Source organism: Muntiacus reevesi, chromosome 3 (assembly GCF_963930625.1).
Source record: "Muntiacus reevesi chromosome 3, mMunRee1.1, whole genome shotgun sequence".
Lineage (NCBI taxonomy): Eukaryota > Metazoa > Chordata > Mammalia > Artiodactyla > Cervidae > Muntiacus > Muntiacus reevesi.
Window position 1 is genome coordinate 240104966 of NC_089251.1, and position 22854 is coordinate 240127819.

Here is a 22854-nt window from a genome sequence, read left to right on the forward strand (position 1 = left end):
AAAACTAAAAATAGAACTATCATATGATCCAGCAATCTCATTCCTGGGCAAATATCTGGAAAAACCATAACTGGAAAAGATACATACATCCCTACATTCACAGCAGCACTGTTCACCACAGCCAAGTCATGGAAGCAACCTAAATGTCCATCAACAGAGGAATGAAGATGTGGGACATATTAAAAATGGAATAGTACTCACAAAAAAGCTGAAATAACGCCACTTGCAGCAACAGGGATGGACCTAGAGATTATCATACTAAGTGAACTCAGAATAGCTAAAATCATATCATTCATATGTGGAATCTAATTTTTTAAAAATGATACAAATGAACTTATTTACAAAATAGAAACAGATTTATAGATATCAAAAACAAACTTATGGCTACCAAAGGGGAATGTAGGGGGGATAAGTCAGGCGCTTGGGATTAACATACGCACACTACTGGGTACAAGATAGGGTTTCCCCGGTAGCTCAGCTGATAAAGTATCCACCTGCAATGTGGGAGTCCAGGGTTCGATCCCTAGGTTGGGAAGATCCCCTGGGGAAGGGAAAGGTTACCCACTCCAGTATTCTGGCCTGGAGAATTCCATGGACTGTATCGTCCATGGGGTTGCAAAGAGTCGGACACAACTGAGCGACTTTCACGAACAAACACTGTACAGCACAGGCTCTCTACTCAACACCCTGTGATAACCTATGTGAGAAAAGAATCTGAAAAAATGAATATAACTGAATCACTTCACTATATCCTTGAAACTAACATTATAAATCAATGATACAGGCCAATAAAATCAAAATTTTCAAAAAACACTGGCCAGGTATATATTTTCTACACTAATATTATCTTTAACACTTATTCTAACATTGTGCCAATTGAGGTTAAGAGATTCAATCTAGCCACTTTTGTAACATCCAGCACTAAACAGTGACTGATGTACAATAGGTATTCAGTTAACTGAACTGAATCCTCTGGATTCAGGTATTTGAGATTGAGAAATTGTTTTACAGTAATTCTTAAAACATAGATGAACATAAAGAAAAGCTTACAGATTTACTTTTTATCACTTGTTCCATAATAATTTTTAGACTCTAACATTATTAATTCAAGCCATCATGTATTTTACAGGATTTATAAAACCAATATTAATATTTAAACTTCTATTTTTGGTACATTTCTTTTCAAATCTTTATAAATATGCTGTTAAGAAGTTTACATTTGGGGAATGAGATGACATCTGGAATATAAGGTCCTGAAAATTTTATAAAGGTACTGACCTTATTATCTGTCTCACAATGAACAAGAGCTTCTCTATAAAACTTAATTGCTTTTTCATAGTTTCGCTGAGCAACAGAATGTTTTGCAATCTCTGCACAAATTTCGGCTGCTAAATGTTTCTGTGCAGGAACTGCATCTGGCTGTTCCATCTGAACACGTTTTAGCACCCGAGCCTGTAATTCTCGAGCCTAGTAAAATGTAAGGATAAAAAGCAATTAAAAAAAGTAGAAAAGAAATGAAACAATTCTCAATAATTCACATGTAGCATAATTTTACAGGTTTATTTAAGCATTATTGGTCTTCAATCTAACAAAGTCTGATCCAAAGATAATGTCTTAATTGAGGTCTTCAAAAGGTACTTGTTTGCAAATGAGCCATGCACTTATCTTTGAAACTTAAAATACTATAAAAGTACAGAGTCTTCTATATGCACTCTCTGAGGAGGAAATGCAACCATGGAACAAATATTTAGGAAAGATGTCTAGATACTATCATTAAAAATTGTAAATGTTTATTACATTAATAAAATAGTACCTAAAAGTTATTGAATCAAATATTGGCTGGTTTCAGGGAGTAAGTACATCCACATACTGTTAATGGCATATAGATCAGTCTAGTCTTTCTGAGGGGAGCACCCTCGTAAAACATGCTAACTCTCTAAAATCACTGAGGCTATTGAACTTAGCTGTTCCATTCTTGGGAAGGTATTAAGGACATCACTTAGAAAGAAAAATTTTAAAATGATGAGTCTGAAATCTAGAGATTTTAAACCCATTAATAAAAATCTACCATCAAAGAAGCCTCAGTTTCAAAGATGCTAATACTGAATTATTGTTCCAAACATTAATAGCATGGCTTAGAGAACAGTCTTTCTCTTGAATGTATGTGCACATTGAACAAAATATTAGCAAATATCTTTAAATTCCAGCAACATCTTTTTTAAAAAAATCACAAAGTGTCATTTATTTCAGGAATATAAGGGTGGTTTAACATTTGAAAATCAATCAATATACCACATTAACAGAAAAAAATTGAAAAAAAGGTCACATGACCATCTTGACAGATGCAGCCAGTGCATTAGATAAAATTTAAGTTATGTACTAAAAATACTGTTAGCAAACTAGAAATTAAGAAATCATCAAAACATATCAGCCACTTATATTTAGGAATACATCTAAGGAAACGTGAAAAACCTCAACATTGAAAAACCACAAAGTATTAAGGGAAATTAAAGAAGATATAAATAAATGGAAGAAATAAACAGAAAAGTGAGTTTAACTCCCGCCTATGACACTACTTGAGTGAGCTCTTACAAGTTATTAAACTAAGCTTCTTTGGTTGTAAAACAGGATTAAAAATATCAACCTTCCCTAATTGTTATAATAATCAGCAATGATATTTTTAAACAGTACAATCCACTGGCATTCAAATGTTATTTCTATTTGACTTATCTTCCAGAACAGCTGGGTCAAAAGACTGTCTTTTTTTTTTGTATGTGGTATGTTTCCTTCTGAGACTACCACCCACCCTCATTCTTTCACAAACGAAAGTATTTTCGTTACCTGTTGCAATGAAGTGACTGCATCATCAGGTCTGTCCATTTTACTGTAAACTTTTGCTAGAAGAACTTGAGAACGCCCATCTTCCATGAGGGCCGACAGTTCATTTACTATGAAAGAAAATATACTGGGAAAAATTATGATTCATTTAAAATGTATACATTTTCCTACAAGTTCTTAAACTTGATTCTGAAAAATAGTGAATTAAGCTTAATAATGTTCAGTAAGTTAAATGAAGAATGGCCAAATTTGGCAGAGGGGGAAGGAATTATGATTAAAAAGTGGCCTGAAGAAAGGTTAAAGAGCTGTATAACAACTGGAGACTCTTCTTAGACATATAAGAGAATACAACACAGTAAAAATTTCAATTTTCATTAAGTGTGTAAGCATTTCCATTTATCGAAGTTATTCAGAGACAAGATAGGGTATTTGGTACATGCAATTAAGAGAACTGCTATTTTTTTAATAGTAGAACTTAAAGTGTGTGTATGTATATATATATATATGTATATACACACACACACATAATAAACACTGACTTTGATGTCAACCTGTCTGGTTTCAAATCGAGGCTTTATCACTTGCTAGTTAACAAGATACAAATTGAATAGGGTATCTAATCCTTTCTGTTCCTCCCTTTCATCTGTAAAGTATGGGAAATAATAGTGCCTATCTCAAAGAATTATTGTAAAAGTTCAGGTTCATAAATTATTAAATAAGTTAATAGATGCAAAGCAATTAAAACAAAGTCTTGTACATGGCAAGTGCTTTTTCAATATTTTATAAACCTAAGAGTATTAAAGGAACTCTAGATAATTAACACAAGTTGTTTCTCCCACCATTTATCAGGTGTGTCATACTCTGTTTGAAGTGGTTTACGTACATTGTTTCTTTAAACTTTCCACCTGAGAGGCATGTTTTGTTATTGCTATTTTACAGGTAAGAAAAGGTGTACAACCACAAGGAGGCTGTGACGACGATGAGAGCAGGCTGGAAGGAGTGGAGGCGGTGTAAGCCCCTGGAAGGCTCCAGTTAACTCGGAGCGAAATGGGAGACAGGGGGAGCTTGAGCCGGCGGGCCGGGCTTCCCCTGCTTGAAAGGTCCAATGCTGCTGCTGGCTTGGGAGTGACTGTGTCGGGGTGTGGGGTTGAGGGTGGAAACAGGGAGGCCAGGGGGAGGCTACTGCTGTGATCTAACATAAGCAAAGGGTGACAGTGGTAGAATAAGGAGACACAAGAGAATTCTGAATATATCTGGAAGAACCAAGAGGGTTTCCAATGGACAAGGAGAAGGGTGAAGGCAAGGATTTTGGCTCTCTGAAACTGCAAAGAAAAGATGAAGTTACAGAGATGAAGGCCACACATGGAACAGATGTGGGATATAGGCACATATCCTATATCTAACTAGAGGCAGATAAGGAATTCAGTTTCAGACATGTTAAATTTAAGGTGTTTATTAGAACCCTGGTGCTACTCTTTATCAGCTAGGTGAACCTATAAACATCAAGAAAACTGAGTATCAGATTGCTAATTTAAAAATGGAGATAATTATATCTGCCTCAAAAACTAACGTAAGCGCTAAGGCATCTAAGTACCCACTGGCTGTCCTAAGCAAGTAATTATTAAATGAAAGTATTTATACTGAATAAATGTAATAGGCTTATGCCCATGGAAGCAAAACATACTCCTTTAATCTCTAAAACCTTTTTAAAAATGCACATCCACATTTTAGGCCATCTGTAGTGTTTCAAGCAAGGTCTGAGAAGACTCATGCAAGTATTTCTATGGAATTAAAAAATGCATTCAACTTAGTAGGCTCTAAGCATCAACTTCAAATATACACTGGACTATTACTTAGCCATTACAAATAATGAAATAGTGTTATCCGCAGCAACATGGACGGACCTGGAGATTATCACATTAAATGAAGTCAGAGAAAGACAAATGTCATATGATTATCACTTATATGTGGAAACTAAAAAAAGATACAAATGAATTTATTTATAAAACAGATTTACAGACTTCAAAAACAAATTTATGGTTACCAAAGGGGAAATTTGGAGGGAGGGATAAATTAAGAGTTTGGGATTAACAAATATACATCACCATAATCAACAAGGACCTACTATATAGCCCAGAGAACTCTACTCAGTAATCTGTAATAATCTATATAGGAAAGGAATCTGAAAAAGAATGGCTATATTGTATGTATATATATATTATATATATGTATAACTGAATCACTTTGCTGTACACATAAAGTTAATACAACATTGTAAATCAACTGTCCTCTAATAGGAATAAAATTTAAGTTAAAAAACTTCCTTTATGTTGCTTTGGAAAGTGTTTTTCTATAACACAATTAACTTTCATAAATCTGTTTATATTTTTAAATATCTTATTTTAGTAGATTGACATTCTGATAAATGAAACCAACCTCACATATACTAAGGATGTAATACATACTAATATCAAAATTAAAAGGATCAGATATATCAGGTATACTTTTTAAAATTAGATTTTCATACCAGGTTCATGAGCTAGAGCATGCTGAAGAACTTTTTCTGCTTTATCATACCACTTCAATTTTAATAAGAGCTCAGCCAGGTCATAGCAGAGATAATTTTGTTGTCCACTTTTCAGAGCAGCCTCATAATAAGTGATTGCCTAAACAGAATCCATTTCAGTTAGGAAAAGAAAAGGCAGTGAGAGTGGCATTCAAGCATAGATCCTACACACAGTATGACTTAAAGCAACTGGAAATAACCTAAAAGCAGCTTATATGTGGAGTTGCACTATTGGTTAAGAATGCCATTTTTCTTACAGAATCACACATCACAGAAGGCAACTAGTATTTCTTCTAACAAAAAACAAAAGTACTCAAAATTTTTATCCCAAAAGTTAAGTGAAATTTACTGACTGAAAATTCTTTGCTAGATGTTATATATATGTTCAACAGTTACAAGGAGTAGGGCAAGAATATAACAACTAGAGGAAAATCCATTATCCTAACTAGAAAGCAAAAAGAAAAAATCCTCAAAGTACATGGCTCAAAACTGGTTCAACAGAAAGGATATCTATTATGCTTTGTCATATAATGAAAGAGATGTTAACCAGTAAACATATCTTAATTTACTTGATGGCAAAATTTGGGTGTAAGATGAAGCCTGACATAAACTTTAGGGTAGCAATGCAAAATGAAGCAGAGAAGAATCTGAGACACTGAGAAAGTCCTTAACACAAATTCCAGTTTGTAACAACAAATTTGGGGTTTCAACCAGTAAGATACAAATAGTGCCTGCTGAAGATCTCTCATCGAGCAGGGTTCGTAAATTTGATCCAACAGATATATCTAAAAATGTGAAGCATTTACCTTTGAGTAGTTGTGAGTTTTCACAAGGGCTTTCCCAATTTTGCTTGCCAATGTTCCATCCTTTGGGTTGTGATTTAGTGCCTGCTCATAGGCTACTATGGCTTCCTCAGGCTGATGTTGGCAGACACAAAAAACGAGCAATAAAGTAACAGCTTAGCTGGCTCCCATTAAATGGCAACGCTTCTGTAACTAAGCTCTACATCTGGAAAACTTAACAAGACTAATAAAGCACATATTAATTCCAGAAACATTAACAATTTCAGGGAAATGACAGTCACTAGTGCAGGTGTTACTAGGACAATCCCAACCATACTAGGTAGGCCTAGGTCCTCATAAGTAGTCATGTGAGAACTGAGAGATAGCTTCTTGACTTTTCGTCTGGCAGTCATTAGAAAAGACAGAATCAGAGAGTCAGACGATCGCTTCCCTTTGAAGAAAACTCCATCTTAGCCAGTAGCTCTTCTCACCCTTTTAAAGGTGACTCTCACTTTACTTCTGGTATCATCTCTATTTCAAATGACAGTGCTGAATAACTGGATCTTCATTTGAAAAAAATAACTACAACTTTTTAACTGTCATGGTTGTCTCCTTTTTATTGTGATGACCCAATCTTCAACTATTAAGTAAACATTTGTAAAATTAGTAAAATGATAGGAGGGGAACTGGATAAAGGTGGTTAAAAGGTACAAGCTTCCAGTTAAAAGTATTACAGATGTAATGTACAACATAATAATTAACAGTGAGGTACATTATATGTGAAAACTGTTGAAAGAGTAGATTCTGAGAGGTCTCATCACAGGACAAATATTTTTTTCTATTTTTAAAATTTTGTACCTATATAGGATGATGGATAGTCACTGAACTTTTTGTGATAACCACTGCATTATGTATGTGAGTTAAAGCATTATGTTGTATCTTAAACTCAGTGTTGCATGTCAATTATATCTCATTAAAAATGGAGGGAAAAAACCCAAATTCCTTTCAGCAGAATGTATACTAATCACAAGGAAGAATTTTTGGTTTTTTGTTTTATTTTTAAATCTACGTACAGTAGTATCAAAAACTTTACCTCCTGAATATTCATGTATGCATCACCAAGGAGAAGAAAAGACCGAGAACTGGGCATCCTTTCAGCCATTTCTCTGGAAATCAGATGACGTCTACTTAGTATACTGAAAACAAATTTCTTCTTCTAAGCCAATAAAAGAAAAGCTCATGTAAAGTAATTAGCCTCCAACTAATATAAATGAAAAAAAATAAATAAAAAGTATATATAAAAAAAAGAAAAGCTCACTTATTTCAATAAATGAATAGCCTTTGAGTACTCTTTTTATAGCCCACAGTATAATGCATACTATTAAAACCCTACCAATACTCACACCCAGATTATTTATGCTAGGTCAACAATTTTTTTCATTAAATTTTTCCATTTCCTGAAAAGCAGGTAGAAGTATACTGACAAGATAGAAATATGTAAGCTCTCATTACCCAGAAATATGTTTTGCTCTCCTTAATTCTAAAATGATGTGGGAATGAAGTTCCAAAATATGACAAATACTTATTGTCATCCTATGTGTTTTGAGTGCTGATATTCATGTAAGTCATATACAGCAATAAAAATACAAAATTTTCTACTTCAATATTTGCTGCTTTTTATCTACAAAATGTAAACTGCTAAAGGTCAAAATACCAGCTCAAATAATGTGATGCTAAGTCTTTACTGTATATCTCATTTAATTGGTCCAAAAACTAATGAGAAAAGAGAATTAAGACTTTATAGATAATGCTAGGAGTTTACTATATAGCTAATGTGTCAGATCTGCTTAATAAAATAAAAAACTATGCTTTTAACTGCTATACTATAGTGCATCCAAATACATGTACCCAATTTTAAAATACCGCCATATCATTAAGATGATAGTGCTGATCTTTTAGAAATATCATAGAAAACATAATTTAGGAAACTCCAGCCCATGCAACTATACGACTATACAGGAGTGCTTCTCAGTTTCTTTGCATCACTCAGTAACTACAAAGAATCTGAACCGATTTCTGGGCTTTGATATTTACAAAGTATAGATGAATCAACATGACTTAATTCATCAACATTCTTAAGGATTAAAACATTAATTTTCTTTCACATGGATTGTGTGCTTGTATCTATCTTTTCGTTTGGGGAGAAGTGTAAGGGCAACTTGTGTGTGCATGTGCACACTCAGGCCTGTGTGCTGTGTATCCCACCAATCCTAACGGCATCAGCGTATGACACTTTAAACCCCTGCCATTTCTGTAGCCCATACCTTAGTGTGATGCATACTAAGCCACAGTTTTCTTCTGCTATGAGACAGTGTTAAACATGACTATTCAGTCCCTGAATTGTTACATTACATAATGCTTTCAAGCTATTAGAATACACATAATTGTTGCTCTTTTCCTTCCCACCCAGGAAGAGTCAAGGTCCAAAAATAACACCTGAGGAGGGAGACTGAGCTGAGAAACTGGAGGGAGTCACAGGTTGAAATAAATCCTAATTACTATGATTCAGGTTTTAGGGAGAGTGTGTAACCTGGTTAGAGTGATTGTGGCTGGTGGCAGGAGAAGGAAGCAAGAACACATTAAGGAAGGGATCTATAAAGTATACGAAAAGCAGTTAAAAGGAAGAAAGAAATTTGGGGATTAATTTTAGGAGATAAATGTGTTAAAATATAATGGGTTGAAAGAACTATTTACCTGTAACAAGTGATATATAACATTTTCTCTTTTCTGTGCTTCAGATATATATCTGCCATTTTTTCCTTGGCCTCTATGAAATACGGCTGCTCAGCTGTAACATTCCGAAGCATGCTTAAAGCCCTCTCCACATCTCCCTGGGCCAGAGCTAGGTCTGCGTTAGCGATAGTGACACGCAACTCTTCAGATGTCCCAGAAAATTCATGGATGGCATCTTGTAAAACTTTGGCTGCCTCATGCTGTAAGGGTGACATCCAGATAACATTCAAAACTATAACAAATCACACTACAAATGAAGGTCTTCTTCTAATACAGAATGAACAATAAATGGTAGCACAGTTTTGATATTTGTGATATATTGATCGATTTTTGAAAAGCTCAAAAATTTAAAACTAAACTCAGAGACCAAATTAAGATGACATATTTGTTAGCTGAAAAGTGTTCTCATAACTATGACAACAGCCATTGGTACGTAAGAGTTGCTGCGACTATAATTTAATAAACATTTACCTTGCATCCAGCATTGTATTAACCCATTACTTCTTATGATAATCCTCCAAGGTAGTTACTATAATTACCTCCCACCTTGCAATAAGGAAGATAAGACTCAGACAGTTAAGAAGTTAACAAATGATGGAACCAGCCTGACTCCAAAGCCTAAATTCTTTGTCATGTTCATTACTGCATCTTCAGTGGGATCTAGTCCATAGTCACCCTCTGGATTGGATGGTTCTTCATTACATAGCAGGTTATTCCCTACACTAGGACATCATTTTTGTTATATCCCAGGTGAATATATTTCCTAATTTCCAAACCTGTACCTCAATGAACCTAAAATATCATTTATTTTAATTCATCTCAACTTAGGAGATTCTAAAAAAATTCTGATTTAAGAAATGTTAAACCAAGAAAAAAAATTGTGCATCGTAGAATCAATCTATAATAGAATTGGTTCTCCTTATTAAACGCATTTTATGTTAATTTGTTAGTGAAGTAGAAATTCTTTGAGATTTAGCAAGTACCTAGACATAGCCTTAATTTCCACTAAAATATGAAATATGAAGTAACTGATTAGCAACTGCTGTAACTTAAAAAAGAGATATAAATGATAAGTTCCTCATTTTCTACAAGATTCTAATTCTTTTTGCAGAATTGCATTCATGTTTGCTTCCATCTGGTGCCAAGTGATGAGAAACAAATTTTCTAAACTTAATCACTTGTTCAAGGGAATGATTTTTGCATTTTCATTTCCTATGACTATATATACTTGGATAACAAAGTTCAGATCTGAGCAATTAAGTTTGACCTACCTGTTCTCCATTTAAACGGTGAACCTCTACCAACTCAAGAAAGACTGATAAACGATGGCTTGCATCAATTTCAGTTTTTCTGTATTTTGACTTTGAGGAAGATCCAATTCTCTTCATTCCTGGTAAACTCATTGCCATGTGCAGAGTTTTAATTGCTTCTCCTATTTCTCCCATTTTCTTTTGTGACTGAGCTTTTATCAGATGATAGAGAGGATATTCTCTCACCTGAAAAAATAATATTCAGAAATCCTTCCTTGAGTGCTTACAACATCAACACATAATTTACAATCCATAAAATGCTATGATAATAGGAACGCTGAGGACAGTCTACCCTGTGAATGCATGACGTCCTTTTCTGTCCTCTTACTCATGTTCTGATCATTTATGAAAAATCAGAATTCAGGTAACCTGCCACTACCGAGTATTCCCCTGGTTCATAAACAGGTGCTGCTACCACGACAGGAGAGAAATTGCGTGCAGAGTTAGAAGCCCAGCAAGTATATTTGAAGAAATTATTTTAGTTTTCAGAAAATGAAATTTCTTTATCTGAGACTTCTTGTACTGAAATGTAAGTTATCAGATTTCTACAGTTTCTTTTTATTTTCTAATTTTAAGATTAAACATTTCAGGGCATGTTAATCAAACATGGGTTTTTACCCTTTGATACTACTCTGAAATGTGTACTACTGAAGCTTTTGTCTTTAGTTTGGCTAACAATAGCCTATACAGAAAAAATAAGAGAATGACAGATGGTGTGGAAGGAGTCAAAAAAAGAAGATGGTCCATAACGAGATGATGTGGCAGCTATCTAACCTCTAGGATGGCTTTAGTCCTAGGGCTGGGTTCTGAGCCAGAGCTAGGCATCAGGTTTACCTGTTGTTCTTGTGTAAACAATCACGCTTATGCTCTGATCTCAGAGATCTTGATTCATTGGGTGGGGTGCTGGCACTGGGGTCATGATGTACCACTAGTCTTAAGAACTATCATCCTAAGAACCAAGTGTTACTTTCTACAAACCTTGCCTGCAACTTGAATTCTCCAGTTAACTAAAGGGTTCTCACATCAAAGAGTCAAAGACACTGCCAGACAAAAGAAAAAGTCTGAGGAGTTCCTAACATGACTTCAGGAAGCCTCTGAAACTAGGATTTTCTGTAATGCTCAGGGACATGGGATGTTTATACTGAATGTCAAGGATAGAAACCTATCCAACCTTATCCAAACCACATACCAACTTTCAAAATGACTAGGCATTCTGTGATGATGTATCCAAAGTTACTAAAAATCAAGGTCCAAGAAAGAGACAAACAATAAAATAAAAATCCTAAAACATAAAAATGTTTGCACAATGCTCTATGTTAAAAAGCAGAGATAGCACTTTGCTGACAAAGGTCCATATAGTCAAAGCTATGGTTTTTCCAGGAGTCATGTATGGATGTGAGAGATGGACCATAAAGAAGGCTGAGTGCCAAAGAATTGATGCTTTTGAACTGTGGTGTTGGAGAAGGCTCTAAAGAGCCCCTTGGACTGCAAGGAGATCAAACAAGTCACTCCTAAAAGATATCAACCCTGAATATTGGAAGGACTGATGCTGAAGCTCCAATACTTTGGCCATCTGATAAGAACAACCAACTCATTTGAAAAGACCCTGATGCTGGGAAAGATTGAAGGCAGGAGGAGAAGGGGATCACAGAGGATGAGATGGTTGGATGGCATCATCGGCTCAATAGACATGAGTTCGAGCAAGCTCTGGGAGATGGTGAGGGACGGAGGCCTGGCGTGCTGCAGTCCATGGGGCGGCAAAGAGTAGGATAGGACTAAATGTCTGAACAACAACGCTCTGTAGTTGACAACTATCTTTATATATATATTCACAGTACATTTAATGTTCATTAAAACTGTAGAGTATTATTATATAAGTTTTATAGAAAAGAAAACTGAGATGCAGAGAGTGAGAGGTGAAAAGACCAGACACTAATTCCAGGTCTTTTATCGCCAAGTCCATATAGTTTTGTTAAACTAAACCACAGTTGCCTCCATTTTTTTCTCCTACGCTAACAAGTTCAAAACATTTTCCACTAAAAAAATGCATTTATTAGCAAAATGTTACAGGTTAAAATACAAAATAGTTGAACATGTAAACATTTGCTAAAGGTTTAAGGACAGCGATATGACTTATCCACTTGAGTCTGGAACACTCACCTTAAAATTATAGCTCAGACATAGTTCAAGAGACTGAGAACACAATTTGAATTTTTCCTGAGACAGATAAACCTGAGCCATCAGGAGATGAGCATCGGCATAGGAAGGGCTGTGTTCTAGGCAATGCTGCAGGTTATTATAAGCTGCTTCGATATCACCTGGTAAGGAAACAAATCACTACTACAGTAAAAAAAAAAAAAAAAAATGATTAAGAGGAAGTCTGAGAGAAGAGGGAGAAAAGTAGTCTATGGACAGTTCTGGTGTTTGAACTTGAAGTCCTCAGCTTAAACTACCTGCACTACTACTATTAAATCGCTTCACTTGTGTCCGACTCTTTGTGACCTTGTGGACTGTAGCCCACCAGGCTCCTCTGTCCATGGGATTCTCCAGGCAAGAATACTTGATTGGGTTGCCATGCCCTTCTCCAGAGGATCTTTCCAACCAAGGGATGGAACACCCATCTCTTATGTCTCCTACACTGGCAGGGAGGTTCTTTAACACTAGCGCCACCGTCCACTTCTTTCTAGTGTGCATGAAAGAACATATCCAAAGCCAGGTCATCCCCTTGGTGATAAGGAGCAAATCAGACTATGTGAAAAGATCAGAATCCATCACCACTGTTACTGACAGTCCTATAAATGTACTTTCACTTTCCTTGTCTAATTTTTTTAAATTTTTAACTTCTTTAAAATATGTAAAACATAGAAATTTAAATAACTGGAATGTTACAGTGCCACATTAACAAGAAAGATTTAGTCTAGCAATCGTTCTTGGCCAGAAATTTTACTACTGCACAAAAGACAAAAAAAAGCAAGGGAATATAGTCCAGGAGTTTAGAAATGAGAGTTACAGATTTTAAATGCCTCTTAATGCTAACTGAAACATTCAAATGTTCTGGAAACACATCTATTGTATATCTAGAAGTCGTCTTTTTTTTTTTTTTTTAATTGTAGCTGATTTACAGTATTGTGTTAGTTTCAGGTATAAGTAGTGACTCAGTATTTTTGCAGATTATATTCCATTATAGGACATTAACTACATCTGGGAGTCTAAAAACAGAAGGAAATGATCAAAATGAAAGTGATGGACTACTGGATTCCACCTTGGGCTGACAGCAAAGGGAGGAAGAGGCTCTTCAGAGAAACACCAGCACAGGCTCTAGGTGCTAGAAGTTTCGTGATATAACCCACATTGATACACATTTAGCCATCTCATAAACTGGCCTTAAGCAGGTACAGCTAGACCAGAGCCCTGTGTAACTCTGCTAAATTATTATCTGTTCAATAACTCTCTGTGACCTTACCTGACACCTCAACAGACAAAATAAGGCTTACAGTCAGGCCTTCAGTCCCAAAGGCTCAACCTTCTTATAACAGAAGTCCATTTAAACAGAAAACATTCTTCTTAAAAACAGGGGATTGATGAACAAAAATTTGGCTGAGTTAGTATAATAACTTATTAAAAGAAGCGCCAAAATCTGTCAATTAACTATCAGGCATAATAAATATTAGAGTTTTCATTCTGATGCAATCCAACACTCAGAACTCTACAGGCAAAAAAAGAAAGATGGTTAAGCATAATAAATTTGCAAGCATACTACCACCCCCACATTCTTTTAGGAAAGAGAAGGATCACGGTGATAACCTGAAAAAAAGTGATTATTACTGGGACTCCCCTGGTGATCCAGTGGTTAAGAATCTGCCTTGCAAGGTGGGAGACATGGGTTTGATTCTTGGTCAGGGAACTACGATCCTGCGTGACACGGAGCAACTAAGCCCATGCACCACAGTGAAAGATTCCACGTGATTCAGTGAAGATCGTGCATACTATAACTAAGACCTGACGTGGCCAAATAATAAATATATTTTTAAAAAGAGAAAGATTATTTCCCCAAAGAAGGGTTTGCAAACAAGAGCCGGGAAAAAAGAAAGGAGAGAACTATGTGAATAACTGAGATCTTTTTGTTTCTTCTATAAAGGTAAAGAGAAGGAATATGGCCAGTTAGCTTTAGGAGGCCACTAATTACTTAAAAATGGACAAACAGGTCGTTGTTGGGAAAAAAGGCCATACAAACAAGTATCACATCAATATCACATTCTTATCTGAGAGCGGCTCAAATTCTCTTGAGGAAAAAATGAAAGAAATTTCTGTTCTGCAGTTCTGCCTTTGTCAGGATCTTCTGTAATAAAGAATTTGTCTGGCCTTGGTTCCTGGGAGACCATCTCTAAATCTTGGAATATCCCGAGCAATAAAAGTGTCTTTGTTATTCCTGGTAGGCCCTGATAACTTATGATAATGTGACTAAGGGCTGGCCGGGTCAGAGATCCCAACCATGTGATTAGCGGGGTACGGACTCTGAGTCATCTATACCAGCCTGACCTGGGGAGAGGGGAGCTGGAGACTGAGTTTAATTATCATGTCTATGTAATAAAACTCTTGGGTACTGAACCCTGGGTGAGCCTCCCTGCTGCTAATGTTCTAGAGATGTTGTCATATGTTTACGTGTCAGAAAGTTGATGTGTCCTGACTCCTTCACACGTGGGACCCTCCCAGACCTCAACCTCTGCATCTCTTCCTTTTGCTGGTTCAGATGGATATTTTTTGCTATAAAACTCTAATCCTAGCTATAGGGCCTTCCTTACTTCTGTGACTCTTCCGAGTAAACTACTGAACCTGATGGGAGTCGTCAGAACCCTTAAATTTGTAGCCAGCAATCAGACATGCAAATGGCTCTGGGAACCTCTGAGCTTGTGGCTGCCGTCTACAGCTAGGGCAGTCTGATGGAGACTGTGCCCTTAACCTGTAAGTTTGGCCCAACTCCAGGTAGTTTGTACCAGAAGTCACTGCAGTTGGCAGCTTAGCAAGAATACTGCTGTTTAGACATGTGCCAGCACGGTATCACATTATTTCAGGCTGCTCGTTTTAATAATGGGGTTAATGTACAAGACTTTCATTCCTAGGAAGAGTTAGTTGCTCAGTCATGTCCAGCTGTTTGCCACCCCATGGACTGCAGCCCACCAGGCTCCTCTGTCTATGGGATTCTCCAGGCAAGAATACTGGAATGGGTTGCCATTTCTTATTCCAGGGGATCTTCCTAAAACAGGGATTGAACTTGGGTCTCCTGCATTGCTGACAGATTCTTTACCATCTGAGCCACCAGAAAAACCCTTCATTCCTAGTGAAAGTCAAAGTCGCTCAGCCGTGTCCCACATTTTGCAACCCATGGACTATATAGTCCATAGGATTCTCCAGGCCAGAATACTAGAGTAGGTAGCCTTTCCCTTCTCCAGGGGATCTTCCCAACTCAGGGATCGAACCCAGGTCTCCTGTATTGCAGGCAGATTCTTTGCCAGCTGAGCCACAAGGGAAGCACTTCATTCCTAGACACTTTGGCAATGAAGTATTACTATTAATATATTGAGACTGATTTATATAAAGATTCAAATAAGTATTGAATAAATTAATCACAAAACTCAAAAGTTCCATTTGAATATCTAGTAGGTGACATCCATTCTAACTGAAAAGAAAGTAGAAATATCATGTGGCTCAACAGAGCTCACTTAGGAGAAGGTATCAGAGAATCACTTCTTACAACTAGAGTATTTTAGAGGTGAAATTAACTCTTCTGATAATTTGGTTCTTTTTAAAAATAGTTAAAACCAAGACCGAAAAAATTAGTAAAGTCAATCTCTTAACTCTTTCTATTATGTATAGGAGGTAACTGAATGAATACATTTAAGGTGGTTTCTGCCCCACAGGACTTTACAAACTTACTTTACTCTGCATAGCATGTAGCCAGCAAAGACACATATATACATAAGGCCCATATGATGGTCTACTTACATATACATTGCCAAACGTGTGTGTGTCCTAAAACGCTAAGGTTACAACTGAGGTAATATTTTTTTTTAGATTATTTTTTTAAAGTTATGAATTACCAATCATAGAAACTAGATAGGAATTAATTTATTTCCTAAGTATCTGAAACCTGATAAACATCAGATTTGATTATGCCAATGAATCAATAATGAGGGATTATGATCTGTTCAAAGGAGAGATTAAAGACTATAAATTTTTACTGCCTGGCCTTAGTACTATCTGATGGACTTTTTTTTAAAGTGGTAGAACTATATTTTTCCAGAAGTTCATTTGAATCACAAAAGTTTATGATAATCTTTTTTAAAGAACTAAATAGTTAAGAGTTGTACAACTTTATTCTGTATAAAAATTAACTGTATAAATTAATTAAAATTTAATTAAATTTAATTAAAATTTAATTAATATACTGTGCATATGTAAAATGTGTATTTTGTGTGACTATTCTTCATATATGAGGGGTGCTTAGTTTGTTCATACTTGTTCTTATCAACATCAGAATATAAAGGTTATTTTAAGCTTTTAATGTACACGTTACCTGACAAATGCTTCACTTTTGCTATTAGGAAGACAGCCTGCAGAAGACCAGGAACGGTTCTGACTATAGTCTCCAGGATTGAGGTACAACGTCTGAGAAGTGGAGAAAGAGGTTGCCCAGGACTTGCAGGCTAAACAAAACAAATCAGCAAGTCATTTTTATAAGTTTTTAACAGTATTAGGCTAAAAATAAACACATTATTAATTGTAATGTGAAGAGCAAAACCCACATGCTTGCCCAATATCTCACTATGACTAGATTAATACTAGTTTATCACCCTGGGATCTATGAACAGACTATATAAATGATGGCTTTTGTTCAGCAAAATAATTGTGAAGTTACTATACAGTTACAAATTTGATAGCATATGAAAGGAGCATTTATGTTCAAAAGCTTTATCAAGGAAACACACCTGTTCAAAGGAATAACGAGAGGCAGAGTTTCCTGCTGGAACTGAGAGTCAAGGGAATGTGAGTTCTAATTCTAAACCTGTCTTGGGATTTTACTCAATTCAGTAACCTGCATCACCCTCGAGAATACTGCAAAGTCAGTTTTTAGAGAATTCAGATTTTGTCATCCTAGGAAAAATCCAATGGCAGAACACATGCATGTACACTACACCACGTCTCATATTCCCCACTTTTCTGTCTGACATGTTGTAGGCCCTCAATTTTTTTCTCTTTTAATTAATAATGAATTTAATAACTAAAGTAGTACTAGAGGACTTGTTTATTCTTTTAATGGCTATCTACTCAATCTTTATCCAGCAGTTATCCGCTCACAACTTAGAAACGTGATATTAGATTTTAAATATTCAATGTTTACTCTCCCACTTTACTTTACTAATGCTCCTTCCTTTATCTGGAGGACCATCCTCCCATCCCCGTAACCTTACACAGATTCTTAACTGAAGCACAGCCTCTTACTGACAACTGACCCTACAGGAAGCCACTGTTACTAACAAGAAAAGAGTGGTATCTTCGATGTTGAGGCACCAAAAAATGTGTGCTCAAAAGAATTTTCAGAGCACAACTATTGGTGCCTAGAATACTGCAACTTCTTGAAATTTCTAAAGCACTTATCTAGGTAATAAATTTTTTTCTAGCATTCTTTATCTTATTAGTCCTACAGTAGTTTCATATTTAGTTTTGCCTCTTTTATAGGGCTAAGGGTCCTTATGTGTCTTAAAGATGAGACTTTTAAAACTTTACACTGTAATGGATATAGTGTATATTCTTAAAATATATTTACTTTTTCAGTGCAATTGAAAATAATGAAAGCACAGGTAACAGGGTGAGGTTCTGATGTCATCTGCCCCTTGCTAAAAATTACTCATTGAAAACAACCATCATTTTTCCTCTAATTTCAGAACGAATCATAGTAAAAAATTCAGGGCTTATAAAGACAATCTCTAAGATAATATCTGCTTGATTTTTTTTTAAAAAAGTGTGTATTTGTAAAAGGGCCAAAGCAGTAGAAAGAGAGCTGGAGAGACAAGTCTGCCTTTCTGATATTTCCCCAGGAAAACAGCATTTGAAGTGCTAATTAGATTCCATCATGCCGATGAAGCTTACATTATGGAAAAATAGAATGTCTGTGCACTAGGGACCCAACTACAACTTAACACATTATTTCTTGCTCCTATTACAGTTTACTCTCAGGCCAGCTGCCAGAAGAAGCCTTTTAAAACGCTGAACTGGATCATGTGGGAAACCCTCTGGTGGCTCCCCACTGTTCTCAGAACTGAAGTCAGAGAAATTAGCACCAGTTTCCAGTGATACCTTACGGTGACCACTCCCTGCCTCCTCACTCGGTCCCAGCCACTCCCCTCTCCTTTGTCGCTTTGGGCCACTGCACAATGGCTCCTTTTGCCTGAAACACTCTATGGTATATTCCCACATGACCTTGAAGTTTTTGTTCAAATTTTTACCATCATAATGAGGCCTACCTAGACCACCTTATCTAAAATTATTGCCCCCTTTCACTCTGTTCTGTTATTTTCTCCTATAATCTCCTAATATACTACAAGATAGATTGATTGTATTATGACTCCTCCTGCTAGTATTCATGTATTAAGAAGGCAAGGAATATTGTTTGCTTTTACACAACTATTTCCCCAACTCTGAACAGTCCACTGGGAACCCTACAAGCATTTGTTGGATGAATTCTAAATACTGCATGAGTACTGAAAAATGCTTTCCAACTCATGAGCAACTGAAAGCAGATCATGACTGGAGAAACTGAGAACAATCCCAAGTGCAATTCCAGAGTGGTTAGTTGAAAATAATTGGTCATGAACGTCTGGAAAAGGATTTGATGATCAATAAAAGGCAGCGTGAGCTCCCTAAGGAAAGGTCATTATTTTCATTTCCTTGTTAATACAGTTACTGAAGCTGTAACTTCAGGGAGAAATCAGGGAGAATACTAAAAACTACGCTTTCAGGAATGAAGTATTTGATAGTGCATCTCTATGTTGAATTGTGAGTTGGGCATAACAAAGTTGTGTCATCTGCTTACTACCTTTAATAAAAGAGCGCTGATGGATACATGTCAACTTGAATGAACTCTGTGGTAATACAACAGAGGGTTACATTCTCAGTGCTACTTGGAGCCACAAAGGCAGATGATGTTTGACAACAAAGGATATAAAACAGAGGACAGTTAGGACCCCAAAGGATACAATAATCTGTAATTATGGGATAAGTATGAAGAGATAAAATTTCATAGGGACAAATGTAGAGTCCTACACTTAGGTCCAAAGTTATAGTGATTAACAGATCTAAGGACTCTGGTTAACTGTTAAATCAACAGGGGCTGATAATGTAATGTGATTCACAAAAAAGAAACTGATGGACCTCCAGAATTAGGAAGCAAAGAATCTGATCTAAGTTTTGCAGGCCAAATCCACATTTGGAATAGTGAGCTTAATCAGGCACTGATAAAATCAAGCATATCCTCAGACTCACAACCAGGGATCTCAAACTATGTCATAAAAAAAGAAAGGGTTGGAAACCTGGGACTGTTCAGAAACATGAAAATTAATTTCCTACATCTGGTCTATGAATGAGGAATACACTAAGTAACTGGACTTGCTCCATGTCACTCCAGAGAGCAAAAGAAGGACCAGCAAACAGGTGAGTTTTTTAACACAAAGCAAAATCTGACTTAACATAGGAAATACAGTCTAATAATCACAGTTACATAATAAGAACTGTATCTTTGACTGCATCCAAAGATGGGATGGACAGTTAATGAGGATATTATAGAGTAGATACTAATACAAGGCGGGTGCCTAAATTAAATGACATCTAATAGTTCAAATTCAAGATTTTAAGATTTTATGAATTACAAATCAATATTTATAAACCAAAACATTAGTTGATAGTAATCATTACTGTAAATATTTTCATTAAAAACTATTTCAACTAATATAGATACAAATACTTTCATTTTATAGTCTAATCTGTAGAACATAATTTATTAGTACCTTTCATAAAACATCATGTAAATGCATCTTTGAAAATAAGTCCCAGAAATACACACCTGCATTGGACAGAAATTCAGATATTCTGTAATAATTTCTAGCAAGAAATCAGGATTTAACTTCTCAAAATACTGTATGCCAAGAGGTAAATCCTCCAATTGTGAAAAATGAGTGTCCAGGACATCATCTAACAAATTAATAACCTCTTCTTGTCGTTTATTTTTCTTCATAGCAAGAACTGCATGTAAATAGGTTAATTCCTACAAAATAAGTAGTTTTCATAAATTACTCCATACAGTTATAAAGCCATTTATTTCTACTTAGATTTCAAATGTATATGAAGAGGTATTTATAAGCACTATTTGTTCAAACTTAAATACTAGTTTACATGGATTTTTAAAATCATGTGGAAAATTAATAAATGTAATTACATATTAAAATTAATGCATTAGTCCTCTAAACCCATTGTTAAATTTTTAAACATTGAAAATTTCATATTTAATAAGTAGTTAGAATCTACCCTGATAAAATAAAATACCATACCGCTGATTTTCCAATAGACTGCTGAACTTCACTAAGGAATTCTAGTTGCTGATCTGCATCCTGTAGTTGCCCTTCTATTAACTGACACTGGATAAATCCTAAAAAGAAAACAGATGAAAATGGGAAAAATCCACATCATTCCAGGCATGTACATCTTAAGTTAACACAAACAATATTAAACAAGGCTTTTCTTTTTGGCCATAATACAAAGTTTTAGACTAAAAAAAGAAAAAGATTGAAAAGAAATGGGTAGCATTGTATGCACATAAAGTCAGTTACTAAGGAATTCATAATTTATGGGAATTATCTCATAAAAATCTATTACCTACAGACAGTTTTTAAGAAACAAAAATTCTATTTTTAAAGGTACATGACTTTTTTCTGTAATAGAGAACTGTTTAATTTTAGAAAACTACAAAATATGTCTTTTCTTCTTTAAAGGCAGGTATTAAAAGCAATCATTATTTGCATCTGTATGAGGAACACTCATAGATACAGTTGTCATACCAATAAGAGCAGAGACACTGGTTTCATTTAGTGTCATGGCGGTCTTATACCACTTCAAGGCCTCTTTAACTTTCCCATGTAAAATCATTTGGTATCCAAGCTCTGTAGCAAATTCTGATTGCTGAGGATTTAAACTAAAAGCTTTTTCTAGCAATGTTTGGGTTTTCTGAAGAATGAGTTCACTACGTCCACACTAAAAAGAAAAAAAATTAAGTTAAACTAAAACAAGTCTACTAAGATGGAAGAATTTGTTTTTTCTAAATGTACATATGAATAATTTGTATTTCACATATGAAAAATATGGGAAAAATTATTTCATAACTGAAGAATAATAAATCTACTGCATTTACTATCTAGATAGTACATCAAGAGTTTATATCCTATCAGAACTTAAACATCCTAATGAGTAGTGCTTTTAAAAAACAGCTCTCCTGAAAAATCTATTGCTTCTATGGTAATCCACAAGCATGTTTTATAACTCGCTTTTTAAACTGTTTCATGACTGTCTTATAATTAGAGAAGAAAATCATTATTTAAGGTTTTATATATATTTACATACATGTGTGCGTAAATATAGTATAATATACAGAGATGTATACATTTTATTGAACTTTTATTGCATTGAAAACTAGGATAAGAATCTGATTTACCTCTAAAGACAAGTGTGCCACTAGTGAGAACCACGCCTTATAATCCTCTTGAAAAATAAAGCCTTAAAAATATTTCAAGAAATGGCAATGTTGTCAAATTTAAGTATATACTTTTTGAACATCATTACTTTGAAGACTTCTTACTTACTGAATTGTTTGATTTGCTGTAAACTAGTAACAATTACGCATCTGCAGTAGGTAAATAAAAAATGTTAATATTCCCCACTAACTCAAATTTCTGTAATGGGGAGCAGTTCCCCTAAATTTCATTTGATCTGACAACCTTTGTTTTTAATTAAGAGAATTCAGTTTATTCATGTCCTTTAACAATTAATAAACTTAATTATTTTCTTTCAACTTTATTTTAATAATTATTTTACTTACTGTGCCCTTTTCCTTCTTTTTTTCTAGCATAGTTTCAATCCTCTCATTTCTTGTATTGGTTTTAAGATTCCGCTATATTTACCTATTCCATTTCCAATTACCTTTTTATGGGTGCTTGTCATAAAAATCATTTCTTTACTATTACAGAAAGTAAGACAGAAACCATTTCCTCAACCAAATAGTCTCTTACTTACTTCAAAACATTTAAAAATCAGTTTTAAAAACATATAGCAAAGAGCAACCTTAGTCATAAATGCTATGCTCTGGTTAAATAAATCACTTTCCATTTCCTTTGTCTGGAAGGCACTTCCCTATTAAAGGATTCACAAGTGCCACTTCCTCCATGAACCCTCCATGATGGCTTTTTATAGCTGGAAACTGTATCTCCTCTGAACTACCTCCCTTAAGAATCTAACACATACT

The 22854-nt window shown here is 35.3% G+C and overlaps 1 protein-coding gene across 2 annotated transcripts in view; it reads right to left on the reverse strand.

The window, feature by feature from the left end:
• TTC21B (tetratricopeptide repeat domain 21B) overlaps nt 1–22854 on the reverse strand; it is an 89955-nt gene that overhangs the window by 44882 nt on the left and 22219 nt on the right. For both annotated transcript variants that reach the window (XM_065931682.1, XM_065931683.1), the window contains 12 exons: nt 21398–21590; nt 20891–20988; nt 20407–20607; nt 16864–16993; nt 12450–12607; nt 10251–10475; nt 8941–9179; nt 7280–7352; nt 6211–6321; nt 5366–5504; nt 2842–2948; nt 1279–1467 (listed from right to left, as the gene is read on the reverse strand). In XM_065931682.1, coding sequence (XP_065787754.1) covers nt 1279–1467; nt 2842–2948; nt 5366–5504; nt 6211–6321; nt 7280–7352; nt 8941–9179; nt 10251–10475; nt 12450–12607; nt 16864–16993; nt 20407–20607; nt 20891–20988; nt 21398–21590 — 1863 coding nt within the window. The remainder of the gene's footprint in view (nt 1–1278; nt 1468–2841; nt 2949–5365; nt 5505–6210; nt 6322–7279; nt 7353–8940; nt 9180–10250; nt 10476–12449; nt 12608–16863; nt 16994–20406; nt 20608–20890; nt 20989–21397; nt 21591–22854) is intronic.